The sequence below is a fragment of the Chaetura pelagica genome, unplaced genomic scaffold (assembly GCF_000747805.2).
Source record: "Chaetura pelagica isolate M959 unplaced genomic scaffold, ChaPel_1.0 scaffold12, whole genome shotgun sequence".
Classification (NCBI taxonomy): Eukaryota; Metazoa; Chordata; class Aves; order Apodiformes; family Apodidae; genus Chaetura; species Chaetura pelagica.
The window spans coordinates 4,381,405-4,400,862 of record NW_009952801.1 but is presented as its reverse complement, the minus strand read 5'-3'; the positions used below and the strand labels follow the sequence as shown (position 1 = coordinate 4,400,862).

At 35.6% G+C, this 19,458-nt stretch overlaps 1 protein-coding gene across 6 annotated transcripts in view; it reads left to right on the top strand.

The window, feature by feature from the left end:
• Window positions 1–319: 319 nt before the first annotated feature.
• Window positions 320–19,458, top strand: part of ETV1 (ets variant 1) — a 64,816-nt gene continuing 45,677 nt past the window's right edge. For 2 of the 6 annotated variants that reach the window (XM_009994933.1, XM_009994931.1), the window contains exons 1-4: window positions 320–364; window positions 1,154–1,241; window positions 2,996–3,043; window positions 12,850–12,903. In XM_009994933.1, coding sequence (XP_009993235.1) covers window positions 320–364; window positions 1,154–1,241; window positions 2,996–3,043; window positions 12,850–12,903 — 235 coding nt within the window. Of the gene's footprint in view, window positions 365–1,153; window positions 1,242–2,995; window positions 3,044–3,501; window positions 3,563–12,849; window positions 12,904–19,458 lie in introns of those variants that run through there. The other 4 variants (XM_009994936.1, XM_009994934.1, XM_009994932.1 and 1 more) reach the window with 3 other exon arrangements.

Below are 19,458 nucleotides of genomic sequence, written 5' to 3'. Positions count from 1 at the left end.
GGGAAAATAAAACCCTGCCTCTCTCCTCGCTTTCTGCTGCTGCCTCGAAGTGCTTTTTGCTCCGTGTTTTCCTGGCAGAAGCGTGTAACCCAGGTGAAGGCAGAGAAGGGAGGGTTGTTTTTATGAATGGGACTCTTTGAGGTTAATTAGCTATGCAAATGCAAGCAGTTCATTCATGATTTTTTTTTTTTTTTTTTTAAATCTAAAAGCCATCTTGTATTCCCCTGTAGGCTGATTGGAGTCCAGATCCTGAGGAAATCTCCAGATCAAATGCCCAGTAAATAAAACACTGAGCTAAGACTTGTGGAAGAGCTGCAGAATGGATGGATTTTATGACCAGCAAGTGCCTTACATGGTCACCAATGTGAGTGATCAGTTCAAAGTTGTGTTTATAAACTTGACTCCGACTTATTTCTGTGGGGGAGTTCTGCAGACAAGAGTTATCTGCTTTGTTACTGCTCTAGGGACGACTCTTCGTCTGGGAGCTTTGCCTGCAAGATTGAGCCTATCTTCTTAGTTATTTCAATAAAGCGTCATGTCCTTTAGAAGACAGTTTTGGGATGATTAAAAAATCATGCACATGATTAGCAGATGAGAGAGGCAAGAGCAGCAGCAGCTGCAATCAAAGTTTGTGGCTGTGTTTGCTTGCAACACTCGGAAGAATGAAGTTGAAGCAAACGTTAACATTTTTTTCCTTTTTTTTTTTTCTTTCAGAACTTTGCAAACAATGTTATAAGTAACAAAGGGAAACAAGGCAGTCAACTGTAATTTCATATCTGGGTTCCCCTGCATAGCTTATGCAGAGGGGATTTATGTGGTATTGTGTAGGTTTGTGTACTTTATACGCTAAAAATACATGGTTGGTATTGTGTTACTGCTTGAGCACATATATGTATCTGTACAAGTAGAGTTCTAATATAGGTGGCTAGAAATGTGTTGCATTTAGACACAGGGATCTTTTGGAGGGTGTTAAGTGTGCTCAGCAGTATGTTTTGCTAGAAATTGGAGGCTGAAAGACAACAATATCCCAGTTTGAAAATGTAAAGAATTCATGCCAGCTTTGAGTATTCTTGATTAAATAAAAAAAAAACACAACACAACAAAACACAGAAAACTTCAGATTTCTAAAGTAACTGATCTTTCCTGTTTATAGAATCCGCGTGGGAGGAACTGTAATGAGAGACCGACAAATGTCAGGAAAAGAAAATTCATTAACAGAGACCTGGCTCATGATTCAGAAGGTGAGGGCTTGTTGTTCCCCCTCCTTTCCCCCTGCTTAATTACTAATGCAGAGAAGCTTTTTGAGAGCTATTTATTTATTTATTTAGGAGATAAATATATCTAGATCAGTCTGAATAAACAAGACAAGAGAATTGCATTTACTACTGCAAAACGAACTGGGAAAGGCAATAAACCGATCAAGCTGATATTCCTTACTTGATTTACCCTGTTGCATTTTAGGTACTGCTGCACATGTGACACAAGGATTTCATGCACTGAGGCCAAGCCTTTGCATGGCACCTGGCCTTTTCACCTTCAGGGCTTTCCATGTTCCTTCCCTCTTTTAACATCCTTTTCACTGGTGTGTGTGTTCACTGGTGGTAGCAAGAGCTAGAGTGCTGTTGGGGCAACGTAGGGTTTCCCTGTAGCTTTAATGTAGAGCTGGTCATCAGGCTCCTGGTGTGTGGTAGCACGTTTCTATTGCTGTGTAACACTGGTAGGGTTAAAAATCCTGGGAAATTTGATTATGGAAGTCTCCAAGTCTAGAGCAGATGAAGTTTTGGAGGGCTGAAGATGTGTGACTTGGTCCCATCAGTAGCCCCACACATGGCTGTAGCTGGAGAACTGCAGTCTAGCAATAGCTGCTAACACTTTTTTAGGTTAAGTGGTCAGCATAGATGCTACGCCTACACCCCTGTAAGTACATTAGACATACAGGAAGGTACATATGGCCCTACAACTTACCCCTATATAAATCCTATCAAGGTGAGGACACATTGATACACTTCCAAAAATCCCTACTCGTTTGGGAAAGTTTATTTTAGGGTGGTTTGAAAAGAAAACAATTCTCGATTTTCAGTTAAATCATTTCTCAACGTGAACATGAGGTATCAGCCCACAGGATAAATGAATAGCTCTGCCATATCAGTGTATGTAAATAGTTATCTATGTCAGCATTCATAAAAGAGGAAGTCTCTCTCAAAATACAGTAAATTAAAAATAAACCATGTGTCAGTTAAAATATCCTACTTAGTAAACAGAATTTTCATAACTGAGTTTCTGAGCTTTGCAAGTAAGCCAAATGCTGCTCTAGTTTACACCCATTAGCAATTGATTTCAGTGAATTGCCAAAAAACCCTAAAAAGATAAGCTGCTGCAAAACTCAGTCCGTGGAGAAACTGGTTTCTCTTTAAAGAAATACAGTGAGTACAGCATAGAGGAAATAGTGGTGATTCTCTTGTCATACAAAGTAAAACATAGGGGGAAGTACAAAAGATTTCCCATTTCTATTTGCTATTGCAGCATCTCAGGTCTTTTCTTCAGAGTTTTTATGATATTTACAACTCTACTAATAAAAATACTCAGTCATTGCTGGGTCAGAACATCCATTGAAGTCCGAGACATATTTATCTGGAGCTGTTACTGCAGGAGGAGGCCTGAATTGTATAAGGAGAAATAGTTCACCTGTAAGAAACATTATAATTTTTAACTTTCCTATGTATTGTTGAATGAGCCTTTTATACTTAACCTGGTCTAAGATTCTGGTTATTATTTCAAGGGTTGATAAAATAATACAGTGTTGTTTTTTTTATTAACAAGTGTATAAAAATCATTAACTGCAACCCAAAAATATATATTTTGTCTATATATTTGACTGCCAAAATATAATTAATAAAATACAATTTTTTAAGGGAAAAATACATTTTTGAGCATATTTTAATCTTACAAAGAGATTAAAGGTGTGAGTCTTATCCATGTCTTCATCTTTTTGCAGAACTCTTTCAAGATCTGAGCCAATTACAGGAGACATGGCTTGCAGAAGGTAAGGGAAAAAACTGCTTGTAAAAAGAGGAAAATCAACTCTGGAGGGAAAAAAAAAAAAGTACTGAACTTGCTGTCTTAATGTTCAGCCCAATTAATTGAGCTCTAAAAGAGCCACCTCATGTGTCATGCATACATTAGAGCCTCTGATGAGTTTGTCTTTGGGGACTCTGGGGCTGCTCTACCCAGTGTCATCACAAATTACCAGGAGAAATTGCTTCCAGCTCACAATCACATCTGCTTTTGGCAAGAACTAATGCACCAAGACTTCAAGTTCTAAGCCTCTGTTCAGATTTTAATTGCAATTGATCAGGTTTATATTATTGTACCTCGAGAGACTACATACAGCCAGAACTAGGCTTGCTGTTTCCTTTAGAGCAGCACATATAATTATTTGGTGTTCTGGTGGAGTACTTTTCTGATGGCAGAAATTAGTTTCTCTGGGTTCATCGGGACGGGATGCTTCAAGATTTAAGTGCAAGTGTCTTCTTTCCACCTTGTTCACAACACAGAACAGTAGGTGTGTATGGAATACTTAAAAAGTACTATTTCTTTCTTCCTTCCTTCCTTTCTTTCCTTCTTCGTTTCTTTCTTTCCTTCTTTCCTTTATTTTATTTTATTTTTTTATTTTTTATTTTTTTTTTCCTCAGGAAACTTTAAATATTTTGCATGTTATTTTTGTCTTCATATTTGTAGTTGTGAGGTTGTGTACTTGGTGATTAGAATACTGGCATCGGTCTGTTTTACACCTGCTTGTGCTTTTAAGTATTTCAGATAATTGTGCAGAGCACATGCTATTAAAGAGAGAAGGTTTAAGAACAATAATACAAAAATTTCAATTTAGAGTAGCTGTTGAGAGATTCATTTAACAATAATAAAAAATGAGCTGCTACATTAAGAGAACTTTAATAAAATGCAGTCTAGCTTTCTGATTGTTGAACTGTATTTGTTCTCTTCAGCAATATTTTCTGATTTTATTTCCTTTGATATTTACAATACTCTTTATTTCAAGCATAAAGGTTTTTATGCATTATCTGTTTTTAGTATTTCTGGTTGAAATAGTTATGTAAAATTCTGCATCTGAAATAAACATAATTTTTATGCTAGTTAACATAATCTCTCCAAATTTATCCTGATTTAAATGAATATAAGTATTCACACATGTTTAATTTTTATCATGTACCGGACTATGCACAATTGTTTATAGAATAGATGTTATGCTCTTTCTTGGGAAAGGAGGGATATTGGGGTGAGCTTCTTGCTGCTGGTTTTCATAGAAAGAGGGAAGTATTGCTGATGACTACTTGCCTACATTCTGTTTTTGTTTTAACAGTTTTATATATAATTTGTCAGGTTCTTAGCCTGTAAGTTGTGGGGTATTGGTTTATTTTGTAGATATTATTATTCTCCTAGCATTATTTTTAGCATGTGTTTATTCAGTATATATCAAAAAGTCCACTTGAAGTTAATAGATCAGAGGAGATATTTTTATGAATTAATATGGTTCTTTCCTACTAATTGAAAACAATGTCCTGTACTAAGGTCATTTTTGTAGTATAATGATCAGATACAACTGTAACTGTCACCCTGTGGTAATTTTCCTATGTCTCTACTTATTTTGTATCATCTCATGCATTCTAACAAGCCTGAAGTATGTTAAAATACTACTCAAAAGATACGATTTTTTTTTAATGGAGAGAAGAACTTTTAGTTTGGGTTTTTTTTTACTGGCATAGATGTTTCTGTTTCTGGAAATGATTGAATTTCTTTGATCCTAAGTCAGAAAAATACTGGGAGATTCATAATGCATGTGCAGATAATGTAAGTTTGAAAAATAATAGAAATTAAAAACTGATTTAATAATTTCTGCAGGTACATAAATTACTGTAATGGCAATTTTTATTCTGGAAGCACTGCTTATTTTAGAATAGAATGAATTGTTTGAGAGCCTTTTTTTCTCTTTAGCTGAGTCTGTGTCACTTAATAAACTTAGATAGGTTTTGAGACAGAAAGGTGTCTAGTCCTGTGTCAGGTAGGTTGGGGAACCTTTGTAAAAGCAGAATGCATCATCGGGTAAGTATTTTAAAAGGGGGAAAAAAATGTTTCATGTAGCAGATGAGAATAAAACTGAATAATGTTATATTTTCCCGTAGCATATTACAAGTAAATATTACAGATTTTTCAGTGTTTGCCATGGTTTTGCACACCTTTTCTAAAGGCTAAACTAAAACTGAAATAAAAAGTTAAGAGAAAATAAAAGACTGGGCCATTAATGTGATCGCAAATATTTATTAAAATAACCCCACACCCAAACCAACTTTTGGTGGTCTCTATAATATACTGATGTTTGAGGATATTGTAGCTTTGCTGATTTGTCTAAATGGATGAGCTTATCAGGAAACAGATTTTGAAATCAAACTTGTTTACCCATTGCTAGATATGTCCATTTATGTTCTTCTGGATCTTCATAGGCTAGAAGTCTGCCAATTTGGCAGCATCAGTAATGTTTACATATTTCTTTTCATAATGCTCTGGAGCCAGGGAAATGACCATGAAATTTTAAAACATCTTGACCCTTTTTGAGAAAAGCAGTGGCAGCTGACCAGGTTTCTCCCACGAGCTCAGATCCCTACTGGGGAGTAACCAGGTCAAAAAAATCTACTTATGAGTTAGAGAAGAAAGTGAGTTGCATTTTGACAGGCAAAAAAATGCTTGTGGATTTTTTTGTTTTGCTTTTCCTGAAGGTATCCTTACTACATCACATGTTTTAGCATGGATATTTTTACAGTTAGTGCCACCCATGACAAGTTTGTGGTAAACAAGTAAACACAAAAGAAACTTATTCTTTTCCTGTTTAAAATAGTGGGAGGTTCACATGTATTAAAGCATTAATGCAAATTGTAAACAGTTCAGTAACCTCTTTAATATTTTATTACTTTGTAATTAACAAGCTGAATACAACTTACAGAAAACTTACCAATGTATTCTGCTACCCACATACTGGATTTTTATGGAAATTAGTTTTGCTTCTTACTCTGTGTAGTATTAAATACGTAAGAAAGAATCTAAATTATTTAGATGTAAAACTTCCTCTGAATAAGGTTCCCTCATGTCAGTTGTTATACAGGACAGAACTATTTCCTGATGTCAGAAATTGAAAGTGTGAAGCCTTTAATAATTGCTTCAACATTCAAACTTGAAAGGAAATAGTTAAATTTGCCTATTACTAACCAAGGCAAATATTATTCAGATACTAACTTTTAAAAAATATATTTAAATAACTTGATGGCAACATTTTGTCATGATAATATTATAAAATTACTTAATTGATTCTGTCTATTTGGAATCAGATAAGTTTTGGCAAATAGCAGTTGTTCAGTAACTTCAAATATGGTTCAAATATCAATCTAATGTTATCTCATCGTGCTATGTTGTTTCTTATTCTGGATTAAAAAGGTGAGAGAGAAAAAATTCTTAGTGAGTCAAAGTCTCACTAAGGTGTAAGAGAATAACAAACCCCCAGATTTTTATTGAAAATTACTCTTTTGGATGCTAGTTTCTTATACAGCGTGTTAAGGAATCAGAAGGTATCCCAAGCAAAGACTTCATGAATTTACGCACTAGATCTGCTTCTTAGAGCAGTAGATAATATCCTTCTTAGATGGTAATAAACTGAAAAATAAAATATAATGTTCTTTGGGTGTCTTGAAAAAATGCAAAAAGTTTAAGTGAACAGTAAGTGGGTTGAAGTAATAGCTACAGATAATGGGTATATAGCTCTATTGCAGCTTACCTAAATTGAGTGGATGGCTACTACAAGCTACTAGTATTTAAAAGCTAATTCTTGGTGTCTGAAAATAAGTTATTTCTCCCATGTTATTAACATCCAAATTTAGAATTAACTCTAGAAAATAAGTTTCTGTCCTCTGTTCCTTTGTGAAGGATGCAGCAGCATCATGATGTCTAAGCTAGTGATGACTTCTACTTTATTTCTTAAATGAGGAGGTATGAAAATTAAGTAGTTTCTCATTCTCAAAGGATTATTTTTATTAAAATAAAGTATTAGACCTTCAAATATTACTCTTGTTAGAGTGGCTTCATTTAAACTGATGAAGATGTGTAGCAGCTTATGCTGCCTAACTAGCTTTCTTCTGCCAAAAAGTTGTAAAATTTCTCCAGTGTAAGGCAAGTGCTATGTAGCTATATTCAAGAACTATTGATATTTTTATAGGAGCAAAAATAGCAAAGAAATGATCATTTAATACTTCCATGGCTGAAATCTGTCTCATGGGGAGAGACACTCCAAAAAACAGTGAAAAGATTTTCATTTTAGAATTTGTAATGTAGGTAATAGTTGTTGTTTTTTTAAATTATTATTTTTGCTTGTTAATACTTATAACTCCTGATCCTACATACCTGTGCACAAAAAAAAAGGAAAAAAAAATTGAATAGGAAAAATTGGGGGAAGGAAGGGAATGTTCTTTTAAAAAGGAACTAAAAAGATAAAGCTGCCAGAAATGTAGAATTCTGAAAGTCTGTGTAGTAATAAACTTGCTAACATTTTTCTTGTTTTCTGGAAAAGCAGATGCCTTTTACACAAAATAATTATTTTCAAAGGCATAGTAAAGTTTGTGAACGATGAGGGATGTAGCAAAATGATATATGTAAGTGTTGCTCTTAAGCTCTTTTCTCATTTTTAGTATAGCAGCAAATGAAGAGCAGATTCTGCAAACCCATCCCCATATTCCTGGGGATTATTCACATAAGGAAAAATTTTGAGATCTGGAGCTAGTTTTGAACTGCCTTTATGTTTATTAGTCAAAGCATCTCACTTTATATAAAAAGGGTTTTGGGTTGCTTTGACAGCAAATACAGTACTTACGGGAAATAATATTTTTTACTGTCTTGAAATTTGTCACTGTTTTGCTTTCTGAATGCTCCTTTGTTAGAAACAGTTGTTCCCGTGGAGGGAAAAAAAAAAAAAAAAAGAGGCAGCACAAAACAACCACCAGAGCAGCCCCCCCATCTTTCAGGAATACTTAAAATTTATGTAATCTTCCAGATATTCAGAAATGACAATGAATTAAAGAAAACTCAATAGAATCATTGCTGTTGAGGCCTGAAGTCTTATTTTAGCTGAAGCCAAAATACTACTGTTCGTATATAATTCCCTGTCAATTTTAATTTATTTTGCCACTTGTAATAAATAATTGATATTTTAAAATGAATTGCTCTTAGCTCTGAAAGTGAAGCATGATGTCAGAAAACACAGTACCACAGGAAGTGTTCTGCTATCCAAAATAAAGTTTTAAAGAGAAGCGAGGAGTTCTGCAGCTTATTGTTTTTCTGGGAAGTTTCCATTTTTTAACAGGAACACCTTTCCCTGGAGTGCAGCTGAGTGTTTTGGAAGTAGTTGTGACTGGTAGAAGGAAGAGTTAAATTTAAGCATTTTATAGTTCGCTTAACTTTTCTTTTGTTAAATACGTTCCTCAGCAGGTCTGTGCTGCATCTTGAGACAAAGCAGTGAAATCAGTGTGTTTATGCCTAAAGTTCAAGTTTACTTTGCTGTAGCTTTCTGGAAGGGTGTGACATGAAAAGCTTGTGGTTGGGGCCACATGGTTCATGCTGGACTGTGTTTTTGTGAATGGAGGCAGAACTCCAGTTCTGACTGCTTGTCTTGAGGAATTGCTTCGGAGATCAGCTGTCTCATTCACTGGCAGAAAGAATGACTCATACATCTTCTGCCTTGTTTGGCTCCAGGTCATTGTTACAGTGGATAGAGCTGGTTTTAATTAAATATTAACTCCTTTTGTCCTGGATGCTTGTTAATGGGGACTTTTTATTTTTGTTTACTTGCAAAGAAAGCAAGTTAAAAAGCCCTAGTTTTAAACATTTTTTTATTATTATTCCAAATTGCTTTCCCTTTGCAAGATGAGCTGTCAGTTCAGCTTTTCAGAAGCTTTTTCAAGCTTTAAAAAACTACGAAGTATGAAGTATTTTTGTGTTGTGAATGTTTGCTTTTGATAAAGTGATTTCACTACTCTGTAGGTAGTGAAACCGTAAAATCTAAACTGATAACATCCTCAATATCATAATTTAACATTTCTGTAGACTTCCCAAATCCGCTTGAGACACTGTAGCTATAATCAAAAGAAAAAGAAAACTTTTGTTAATAATCTAGACTGAGCTCGATGGCTTATGCTGCAGATGTTGTCTACTTCAGGAGTCTGAGACTTGATGGCTTGAATGTGGAATGAACTAATGTAGCTGCTTTTGCTATTTGCAGTAAAAGCCATGTGCTTTATATCCTTCAAAACCTTTTATTAGTCTTTTGGATTATACTTGCCTTCTCAAACCCCCATAATTAAGTAGCTCAGGGAAATATTCTCATGCAGTTACATGATCATTTCAGATATCTTTTTCAATTTTCCTCTGAATGGCAACATGAAACAAAATTTTGGTGATTTATGCATTGTATCTTGTTAACAGAAGACCAGTGAAAATTTTTGATAATTTGCTGAATTACAATATTTGTGAATAAAAGAACAGAGAAAATGAATGGCATATATAATAAAAATGTGCAGACGGCTGCAACACTGCAAGTTACATTTTCCTTTTGGACATCCAAGTTGAAATGTCTTTATCTGTCTGTTTAATTTGCTATAAAGTCTCTCTGTAATTGCCCAAAATCCAAGTACAAAAGCCATCTTCTCTTTGTGTACTGGGATGATGTCTGCCAAGCATTTGCCCTCTCACAACAAGATTCATGTGGAAGAAGTCTGTGTGTTAGGCTGGTGATAGTTGATTGCATTTCTGCAATGTGATCATGTGCGACTTTCAGTTCTGCAAGTTTAAAAATAATGTCAGATTAAAGAAAGGAATAATTTAAGCTCTCATTTCCAAGATAGTGGGTCCTTTTAATTTCTTTGTGTAGACTTGTGGGCTCATTTCTGAGGTAGTGATGCTACTAAAATTAGATTCCAGTAGGAAATGTATGTTCCTGGGTTGAACACTTTGGATGTTGCTATTTGTTTTGTTTATATTTAGCAGGGTTTTAAACACTTCTTAAGTTGTATTCCTTTTCCTACAGAGGCTTTTAAGGGTAAGTCAATATTGTATTTAAAACAAATTTTGACAGCATAGTCTCCACCTATTTCTAGAGTACTGATAAAGTGATACGTACCTTCATGTACCTTCATAAATTTTGGAGATCCATGAATTAAGTATATTTTTCTTGTTTACTCCAGACCAAATCAGGTGTAATGATAGTATCTCTAATACACTGGATTTCCATGAGAATACAACCGGATATATTTCATTTTTTCTTATTCTTTGGCTGGGAAAACGAGACGTCATTTACTGATATGTACATATATCTCTACAACAGATTTGTTCTGGAGTAAGTCAAGTTAAACTGATAAAATGAGAACAAAGCATCGATAAAGCAGTCTGGTGCACAGAGTGCGCTCTAGAAAGTTATATAAGATTGCTGTCCTAGTTCTGCAATCACCAAATGCAGCCTCCTAATTTCAACAAGAGTTTTTTTTTTTTCCTTTTAGCTTTTTTCAGATACCTTGGAGTCACAAATTCACACACACATATATATAAATACACACACACAAGCATGTGTATGTATAAAAAATTAGTCATACTAGCCTCCTTGCTGCATTGGAAATGATAGCTGGCTTAAGAAAAGTGTGTGGGATGGTTCTTGTGTAAACAGTAAATTACTTGATACAATTACTTTGACTCCTAATGTACTCACAAACCCTTCAAAAACAATTGGAAATGTAAGAAATCCTTAGGAACTGATTTTTTAAGTGGGATACCTTGGTTTCATAGCTGGATTCTTCTGTGACAGTCAAATATTTAGCGTTTTTATAAGGAAAATGCCTAGCATTCACATGCAGTGAGTTTCATGAAATGTCAGAAATTTCGGAGTGTTAGTATTTGGGCTCATACTGTTCCTGCCTTAATTTCTGGTAAAAGTCCTGTGGTTTCTCATAAGGAGAAAGAAATATAGTGCATCAAAAACCCTGGGAATATTTGGTTTTGTAAAATACATGTTTTATACAACTTCAAACTTTGAAGAGCTAATGCTGCAGAGGTAGTTTTCTTCTGGAAGGATAGGTTATTAAAAAAAGAACAACAAAGCAACAATAGCTGTACTTTTTTTTTTTTTTCCCCGGAGTAGTGCTAATTACATGTTCTGTAATTGTCTCACTCACACTTCTCAAATCTGTGTTTGCAGATTTCCCAAGGTCATTTGTTCTTAAGGGTTATTTGCTGCAGTTAAGACAGTAGGCCTTTAAACATTTACTTTCAAAACAAGAGCAAGTTTTTTTGTTTTTTTTTTATAATAAGCCTGACTCTGAGCTCTTTACTCAGGAAAAAAAAAACACAACCTCTTAGTTAAGTAATTGGAAATTTCCTGAGTAAGGAGTGGAGATCTGGTCCATGCACAGTACTGTGGTGCACATTCAAAATACTTGTGAATAATTACAATGAAATATGTATTTTTAATTCAGACAAATTCTGATAAAACTAGTGGCAATTGCACACACATAAAAGGGGAACTTAAGCTTCCCAAATTCAGTAAGTGTTCTGAATAGCATTAAAGTTATCTTATATCATGTAATGTGTTTAATGGTTTGATAGTCTCTGTTTTGATAAATTATTGTATAACCAGTATTTACCTCTGAATCTCATTGGGTAACCAGATCATGGCAGATGTTAACTTTTAATTTAGATCATGTGAATTATTTGCTTATGTTTAGACAAGAGCTGTGTAAATAGAAATATTTTCTAACTGATAATTTAAAGCAATTTTATTGTGATGATACTAGTTAGTGGATGTTGGGGACAACAGGCCAAAGTCCAGAGCTGGTAAGCTGGATCTCTCTCTGTCGTTGTCCAAGGATGCCGCTTCTCAGTGCAACACTCTGCAGTTACTAGAATGTATTCACCTAAAATACACATTCAGTGCTATTTCAGATTAAATGATTTAAATGAGTTTACAACACACTATGCGAGATGGCTAATGTCTTAGATATACAATGAAAAGGAATTGTGGTACAACAGATGCAAAATTATGTATCAACAGACTGTGAAATTATTGTATTTTATAGCTCAGGTTTGTGGTGCAAGTTTCCTAAAAGTGAAGATGATCTCGCACAAGCTGAACAGACCTTAATAACAATTCTTGCTTTAAGTACACCTTTTTTTTCTTTTTCCCCCCAATGTTTGAAAAGTTCTTATTGAACCAGGAATTCCGTGGTCTGGTAAAATAGTTCTTTTTTTTTGAGTATTTAAAACAGTAACAAAAAACCCCTACTGTCTTGGCTGACAGCCATGAAAAATTGGAATCGCTTTTAAGTAAGATGAAGGTGTGGTATTTTGGGGTTAAAGATGCATAAGTGTTAAACAATAGGATTTGGTTTTATGCAGAATTTCTGTGCAGATATTTTGAAAATGAGCACTGATGGGTTTTGCCAGTGGCATGGTAGGTCCAGATGCTCATGCATGGAGTAAGGCAGGGCCAGTGCCAGCGTCAGCCTTCACATCCTCCCATCCCCATCGCTCTGTTCCAGGGCTGCTTTGGGCTCGCACTGCTCCGCACAGCTTCACCCCAGGGTTTATCTGATATTGAAATGATGCGCTTGCCTGATTTTCATACCCAACATTGATTTAATCTTGGCTGTGCTTCAAATTAAGCACAAGAGTCTTTATTTATGCTTTAATGGCTTCTTTTAATTCTTTCCTTGTTTTTTGTTTGTTTGTTTGTTTTGTTTGTTTTCCTTTCTTCAGCTCAGGTACCTGACAATGACGAGCAGTTTGTGCCAGACTATCAGGCTGAAAGTTGTAAGTATAGTATGAATCATCACTTTCTCAAAAATATATATTTGTATATTTATATTTGGGTCTTCATATTTGTTACTTATTGTGTCATCTGTGGTCATATGACAGCTGCTTTTGCCGGTCGGTGACATCAGCGCAATGAGTAGATAAAGTAAGTGGTGTTTTGATGTGCAGCCAAACAAAGTGGTTTGGGCTGAAGGGTATAACCTTTAGCAGGGGGCTGTCCTGTAATTCCCACCCCCTAGCCGCAGGGAAGCAAGGTAAAAGTCATGTTGTGGAGGTGGAGGGAATTTCTGTTGGTAGAGTCAGGTGAGGAGAGTGAGCCAGTTTGAATCAGATACTGAGGTACATAGAAGGGCAGCTCTGGTGATCAGAAATTGTGCTGCTCGGTACATTTTGTGTGTAAATAAATAAAATTTTCCATGTAATCAACCACAACCACAACTGAAGCACTTTTAAGTTGTCTTAGCATGTGGCATTTTGTTGCTCAAACAAAATTTTCCTTTCAATGAATGGGAGGAAGCAGGAATTACTTTAAGCTGGATGCTTTGCATTGTTTGCTACTTTACTTCACATGTGCCCCAGCTTTCTGTTTTTTAGCCTGTACCCCTCAAATCTTGCCTTTATGGGCTGAAGTGCTATTCTGTTAAATGCTGGCTCTCCTTCTCTCTACCTGCTGTTATGTGGTTTTGGAAGGTTGCAAGGGTGTGGTAAAAAAATGAGAAACATCTGGTGAAGTCACAGACTTCTTGAAGCTTCTTTATGCATCTTTCCTTCCTCGTGGCAAGGCTTCGCTCTCTGTCGTCAGAGGTGTCTTCTACGTCGGGTCTGCAGATTATAGTGGGGCACATGTTAGCTCTTTTGTTTTGCTAAATGACTTAAGTAGTTTACTCTATCAAAGTGAATTGCTGCAGTTCACTAAACAGACAGCTGTTAAATACAGCATTCATGTACTGAAACGTTAGGATTAAAATTAGTAAGATTAGAAATAATTTCATTGAAATTGTCTTTCACCCAACATGCAAATTCAGACCTATGAGTTTCCTTACAAATCTCATAAAGGATCTTTTCAGTAATTTAGAAACTGTTTTAAGAATAATTTATTAAGAGTATTAGTACCAACATTTTTTTTTTGGGAAAAAAAAAAAGTAATCCCCTGGACTCTGATAGTATACCGGCACAGAAACATTTTTTGTTTGTTTTTATCTTAAAGTTACTTTACCATATACCAACTAACTATCAGGGTCATTTGTAAGCCCTTTAAAGTTGCTCTTTGTAACATTTTTTCTCTCCAACTCTGGCTTCAAAGACTTAAAAAAAAAAAAATTATTAAATTATAATATGAAAGTCAAAACTATTCTATAAGTTGAAAATCAGATACGTTATCCTACATATGGAGCTGTGTCCAAATAGAGTCATGTATGCATATATCCTTTGTGTGAAGAGTACAAAGTTCAGTTAGGGCTTCTATTAACCCATAATTATCGTTACACAACAAGTCAATGATTCTTGGAAAATAATTTGTGAACTGTGAATGAAAAGCTCCATTGAAGCTGCTCACTGCTTTTGGTGATAAAGAAATTCTCCTAATATGGCTTTTATTAATGCTGTTGTATTTCAAAGTCCCTGAGCCACAGCTTACACACTATTATCAAAGGAACATTTATTTCTTCATTTCAGTTGGTTTCTTTATCTTAAGTAAAGGTCAGGAGAGCTTCCTGGAGAGTTACTCTGGCAAAGGTTATGGAGTTTCAGACACACGCTTGGATATAATGTGTGTAGCTGTGGGCTCTGCAAAATAGAAATGGAGATCAACATAACCAAAACCATGGGGAAATTACTGCTGCAGAAGTAGTACAATTGTGACTGTTTTCTCTAGGATTCAAACCTGCCTTCAAACTCTATTATAATGACTTACTATATATAATCTAGAAATCTGTACAGTGTTCACCCTGTTACTGGCAGCAGGTTGGCAGGAGCACTTGCCTTCCCCCCCCCAACCCCCCCCACACTCCCCCCAAAACATGGGAGAGGATGGGCAAGCCTTCATTATTTAAGTATTTAATACACTTAATTTAGCCAAAAATGATGAAGGACAGAAGTGTAAACTGGTGAGTGGAAGAGGTCACAGATGCTTTCCAGTTTAGGGGAAGCCAAACTGTGGTCAGCCACCTCATTTAAATTTGCTGCACAAATTTCATTTATGCAGGTGTCTCTAGGCAGGGTGTATGTGTGTGATTTGCAGAATATGTAAAGGAAATTGAAGTGCTCCATTGAAACAGTCTGCAGTCCAGGTACAAAAATTAGTGACATTTCATTGCTTTAAATCAAAGTAGATTTGTTGTCTTAAATGGAAACTTGTAAAATCAAATAAACTTGTAACATTCTTACACTTTAAGAAACTTCAGTAACAGCAGCAGGTCTGGAAAGCTGTGGTTAAAACTTTCTTGGCTAGAAATCACCACCTTAGTCAACTCTTGAAGCAAAGTTGTGGAGGGTAGTGGTGGAGCTGATACTGCCAAGAACGTGTGCTTTGTCCTAGTGCTGAGCAGGATTAAATGCTCCTTAAAGTGCCGTGGGTTTTGCGTTTCTGTTCTGCAGTAATTATTTTAACTAGTGAAACTGCACTGGTATTAGTAACTAAGGGAAACATTTAGTTTAGATTAGATATACAGTCCACTTTATCTACTTAGGGATTTTACTTCAGAGCTTGCTTGAAGCCATGAATATTTCAATTATGAGTTCCTATTAAACTTCAATCAATTTTCAAGAAGCAAACATAATATATATATATTTATAGTTAGGTGTGGGCTTTAGATATTATGAGTGAGATCAACAGCTATCGTAACTTCATGTGATATTATTGATGTTCCTGGAATTATGCATATTTCTACTAGCTAAGGATCCAGCTTGTCAAGTTTCCCCTTAATGCTTTAAACTTCACTTTATTTGTTTAAAGTAGAATTAATTTTGTTACTCCATTATGTCTTCTGGAAAAGGGCGCCTCCTTGCTATACTAATCTTAGAAATATCTGCACTTCCAAACCTTTATTTTTTTGTCACAACATCCAAAGCCCCATCTTGTCCATCTTGTATTACCTTTTATTAAATATTTTTTAAACTTTGAATACTTTTCACAAAGAACCTTTTTGTAGTTCTCTCAGAGTGAGCGGAATGAAGACTAGATAACAACTAGCCTGTTCAGATGAAATTTGAAAAACAACTACCAGTTTAGTTTCTTGTAACCTTCTGTTTTCTGCAACAACTGAACTGTGTGAGTTCTAAGGGAGAAAAATGTGTATAAAAATATTTTTTTGGCTTGCAGTTACTCTGGAAAAATATCACAATTGCACATTAAATAGTGTAATTTTCTTGCTCTTTCATTTCCACTCTCAAAAGAAATGAAAATTCCACAGAGAGGGAGGAATCATTTCTACAGGCGTTTACTTGGAAATTCAGCAGGTTGCTTTTGGCCCGTTCTGAATCTGCCTCTACAAATCAGCTGACCTGTTTGCTGTAGATTCAAGTGGCTTCCTAATGACTCTTACTTTAGCAATTACATGAAAAGCTATGCAAAGCAAAAACTGAAAATATGTTTCTCCAAAAAGGTAAATGCCTTTTTTTGGTAAAGATCAGCACTCTGTGTGAGACATTTTTTCCAAATTCTTAAGACTTAGTTAAGCTGTTTTTCTGTCTTTATAAAGTCAGTATACACGTGTAGAGAAGGGTGACCTGTGTTAACTTCCTCAGATAAGGTTTCCTATTGTTTCAAGTCCATTTTCATATACTGAGGAGGAGCCAGATCCTGAACTGGTTGTAATCAGTGGCGAAGCTTTCAGATACTGTAGTGCAGCAAGGACTTTCCAGTCCAGGAGTAAAAATGAAAAAAGCATTCAGTTTGCTCGAAGTCAATAGCTGTTGAGGTGAAGATTGCTTGCGTCCGTTGTTTGGATGGTTTCTATGACAGACACAAGAGGAAGTAGGTAGGATTTGCTGATGTTTAAAAGGATGTAGTTGGCAGAAAAAACTTGGTATTGTCAACAGTATGCTGATTTGTAACTCGACCTCGGTACAATTGGTTATAAATGGGGATTATCCTGCACCAGACTAGATTGACTGGTGTCTCAATAGCATAATCGTGTTTTGTTCTAACAATATGTATTTGCAGTGGTCTATTCTTCTAGAGTTTGTTTTTTCTTCTTTTTCCCTAAAATGTAGGTTACTCACTTAAATTTCCTTATAAACTCTAGTTTTTTGCTTTGCATTTGTTACTGAATTTCTGCTAATGAAGAACTGTGCTATGCTTTACTTTCTTGATGGGTTTCCTTCCTTCTCTTTAACTTTGTTTAACTGTATTCTTTCCTTGAACATCACAGTCTTAACACTGCCAAGAGGTAAATGTTAATGTTAGACCACAGCTGTTGACAGTAAATGGGAAGGGCTGGTTGTAAAATCTGTGCTCCTTCATGTCTGATTAAACTTTTAAAATCGGAAAAATACTTTTTTGGTAGTGATTTTGTAGCTGATCTTTTATGACCTTTATTATTTCTCTTACCTTTTTTTTTTACTCCAGGTTTAGCAAAGGAGTTCTTTCAGTGTAGATGCTAGGAGGCTTAAATTATTCAGGGATGTGCTTTTTAGATGCGCTGGCTTGCAATCTTTAAAAGCCTGTTAAAGAGAGATTCTTTACATAGGCTTCAGGTAGCTGTATTCTTCTGTCATTTTAACTAATGGCTTAGGATATTCCAAATGCAGTTTAAATGAGGAAAAGCTTTAATATTTATTTGCATGTTTGCTGCATCACAAAATCATGATGTATTTGGGGTTTTTTTGTTTAGTTTTTCCCCTTCCACTATCAGGTGAAAAATGCTGTTTGTTTTTCCTTTCTCTGACTTAAATTTCAAAAGCGAATTTCAGAACTAGAAGAGCATTTCCTGTTTGTGTTAGTATCGGCAAGAGCCTGTGGGCAATTGGTAGAGGTTGAGTTTCATTTTTTTTTTACATATTTTGGGGAAAGAAAACCCCACGTGATTAAAAGAAGATAGAAAACACCAGAATAATTTAAGTTCCGATGGACCTACTGAAGTCAAAGGGAGACCTGTTTACTGGGTTTGTTTTTTATGATACAGGATAGTTTAATTTTTCAGCTTCTAGAAGAAAAAAATAATTAGTGGGCTGAAAAACCCGACATTTTTTAATGTGATGATTCACTACATAGGCAGCTGGTAGTTATGTCTTGGTAGTGCACAATGTTCTAGAAATTGCAGTAGGTAGTGCTTAGGGTTTCTGTGTGTGGCAACAAACTGCGGACACCAGTGTGTTTTCAGAGTGTTGTTGGGTGTTTCGTGTGTGCGTGTTTTGTGTTTTTTTCCCCCCCTGTGTTTTTTTGTTGTTTGTTTTTTTTTTGTTTGGTTCGTAGGGTTTTTTTTGGGGTTTCTTTTTTGTTGTGGGCTTTTTTTGTTTGGTTGGTTTGTTTGTTGCTGTCTTTTTTTTTAGCATCTGTGTGGCTGGAATAATCTTTTCATCAAGTATAGCTCTGCAAGCTGGTACTACAACTGGTAGTTCGACAAATGGCCTACAAGGTGATGCTAGGTGTTCTTGGCGTTTAGCATAATCCCTGGTAGGGCTTTCTGTTGCAGCTATGTTTTGTTTCTTGCCACTTGTCTTGAAGATACTTTCTTTCATAGGTCAGACGTTGACAAATACAGGGACATTTACTTATTTATTTTGGTGCATGCCCGACTGTGACAGATTCTTTCAAAAGGGCTGTGAGGTGCTGTGTGTGGTTTTTTCCTGCCCTTAGTTTTGCATGACCTCGGGCATGTTGCTTAACATCTTTGTTTCTCAGTTTGAAGTAGATACAGAAATGCATGTATCACTGCTGTGAAATAGACAGCTTTCTTAACGATCACTTATCTAGAGATCTCAAAAGCATTTTACAAAGAGAATCCAATGCAATTGCTGTTGTAAGAGCTGGAGAGGTCAGACTGAAGAGTCGATGCTGACCACCTTATCTCCCATCATAGTTGCCTTAGATAGCTTCACTTCTTTCATTGTGTCCCTAAGCACTTGTTTCCTTTGTTTAAATGTTTAAAGCAGGACTAAAACGGTTACCAGCTGTTAACTTCCTTTTTTTTTTTTACTTTTCATTCAAAAGAACTTCGGAATTGGTGTCTTTAGCGAACTTTGTGGGCTTATTTTGTGGTTCATCGCCAGGCATTAGCCGGTGCAAATACGGATTTTTTTCTCCCCTCATTCTTCCTCTAGAGGATTTCTGGAAATATTTAGATTTGCCAGAGTCGTGTCCTTTTCCATAATTGCAAGATTGAATTATTGAGAAAGTTTTACCAAGTGGCAAACTGTAATTTCCAATGCCTTTAACTTGTCATCATAATAGCAGAGAATTTGAGGCTTTGCTTTTAATAAACAATTTCTATTTTTTTTGCTTTTCTGCTTGTGTTTTTATAGTAAATTTCCAGCTTTCAAGTTGTAAGAGCTTTAGGTTCTTCTGGATTGTGGTAGTGGCGCACAGGTTGTGTAAATACTGGTGGTAGCAGT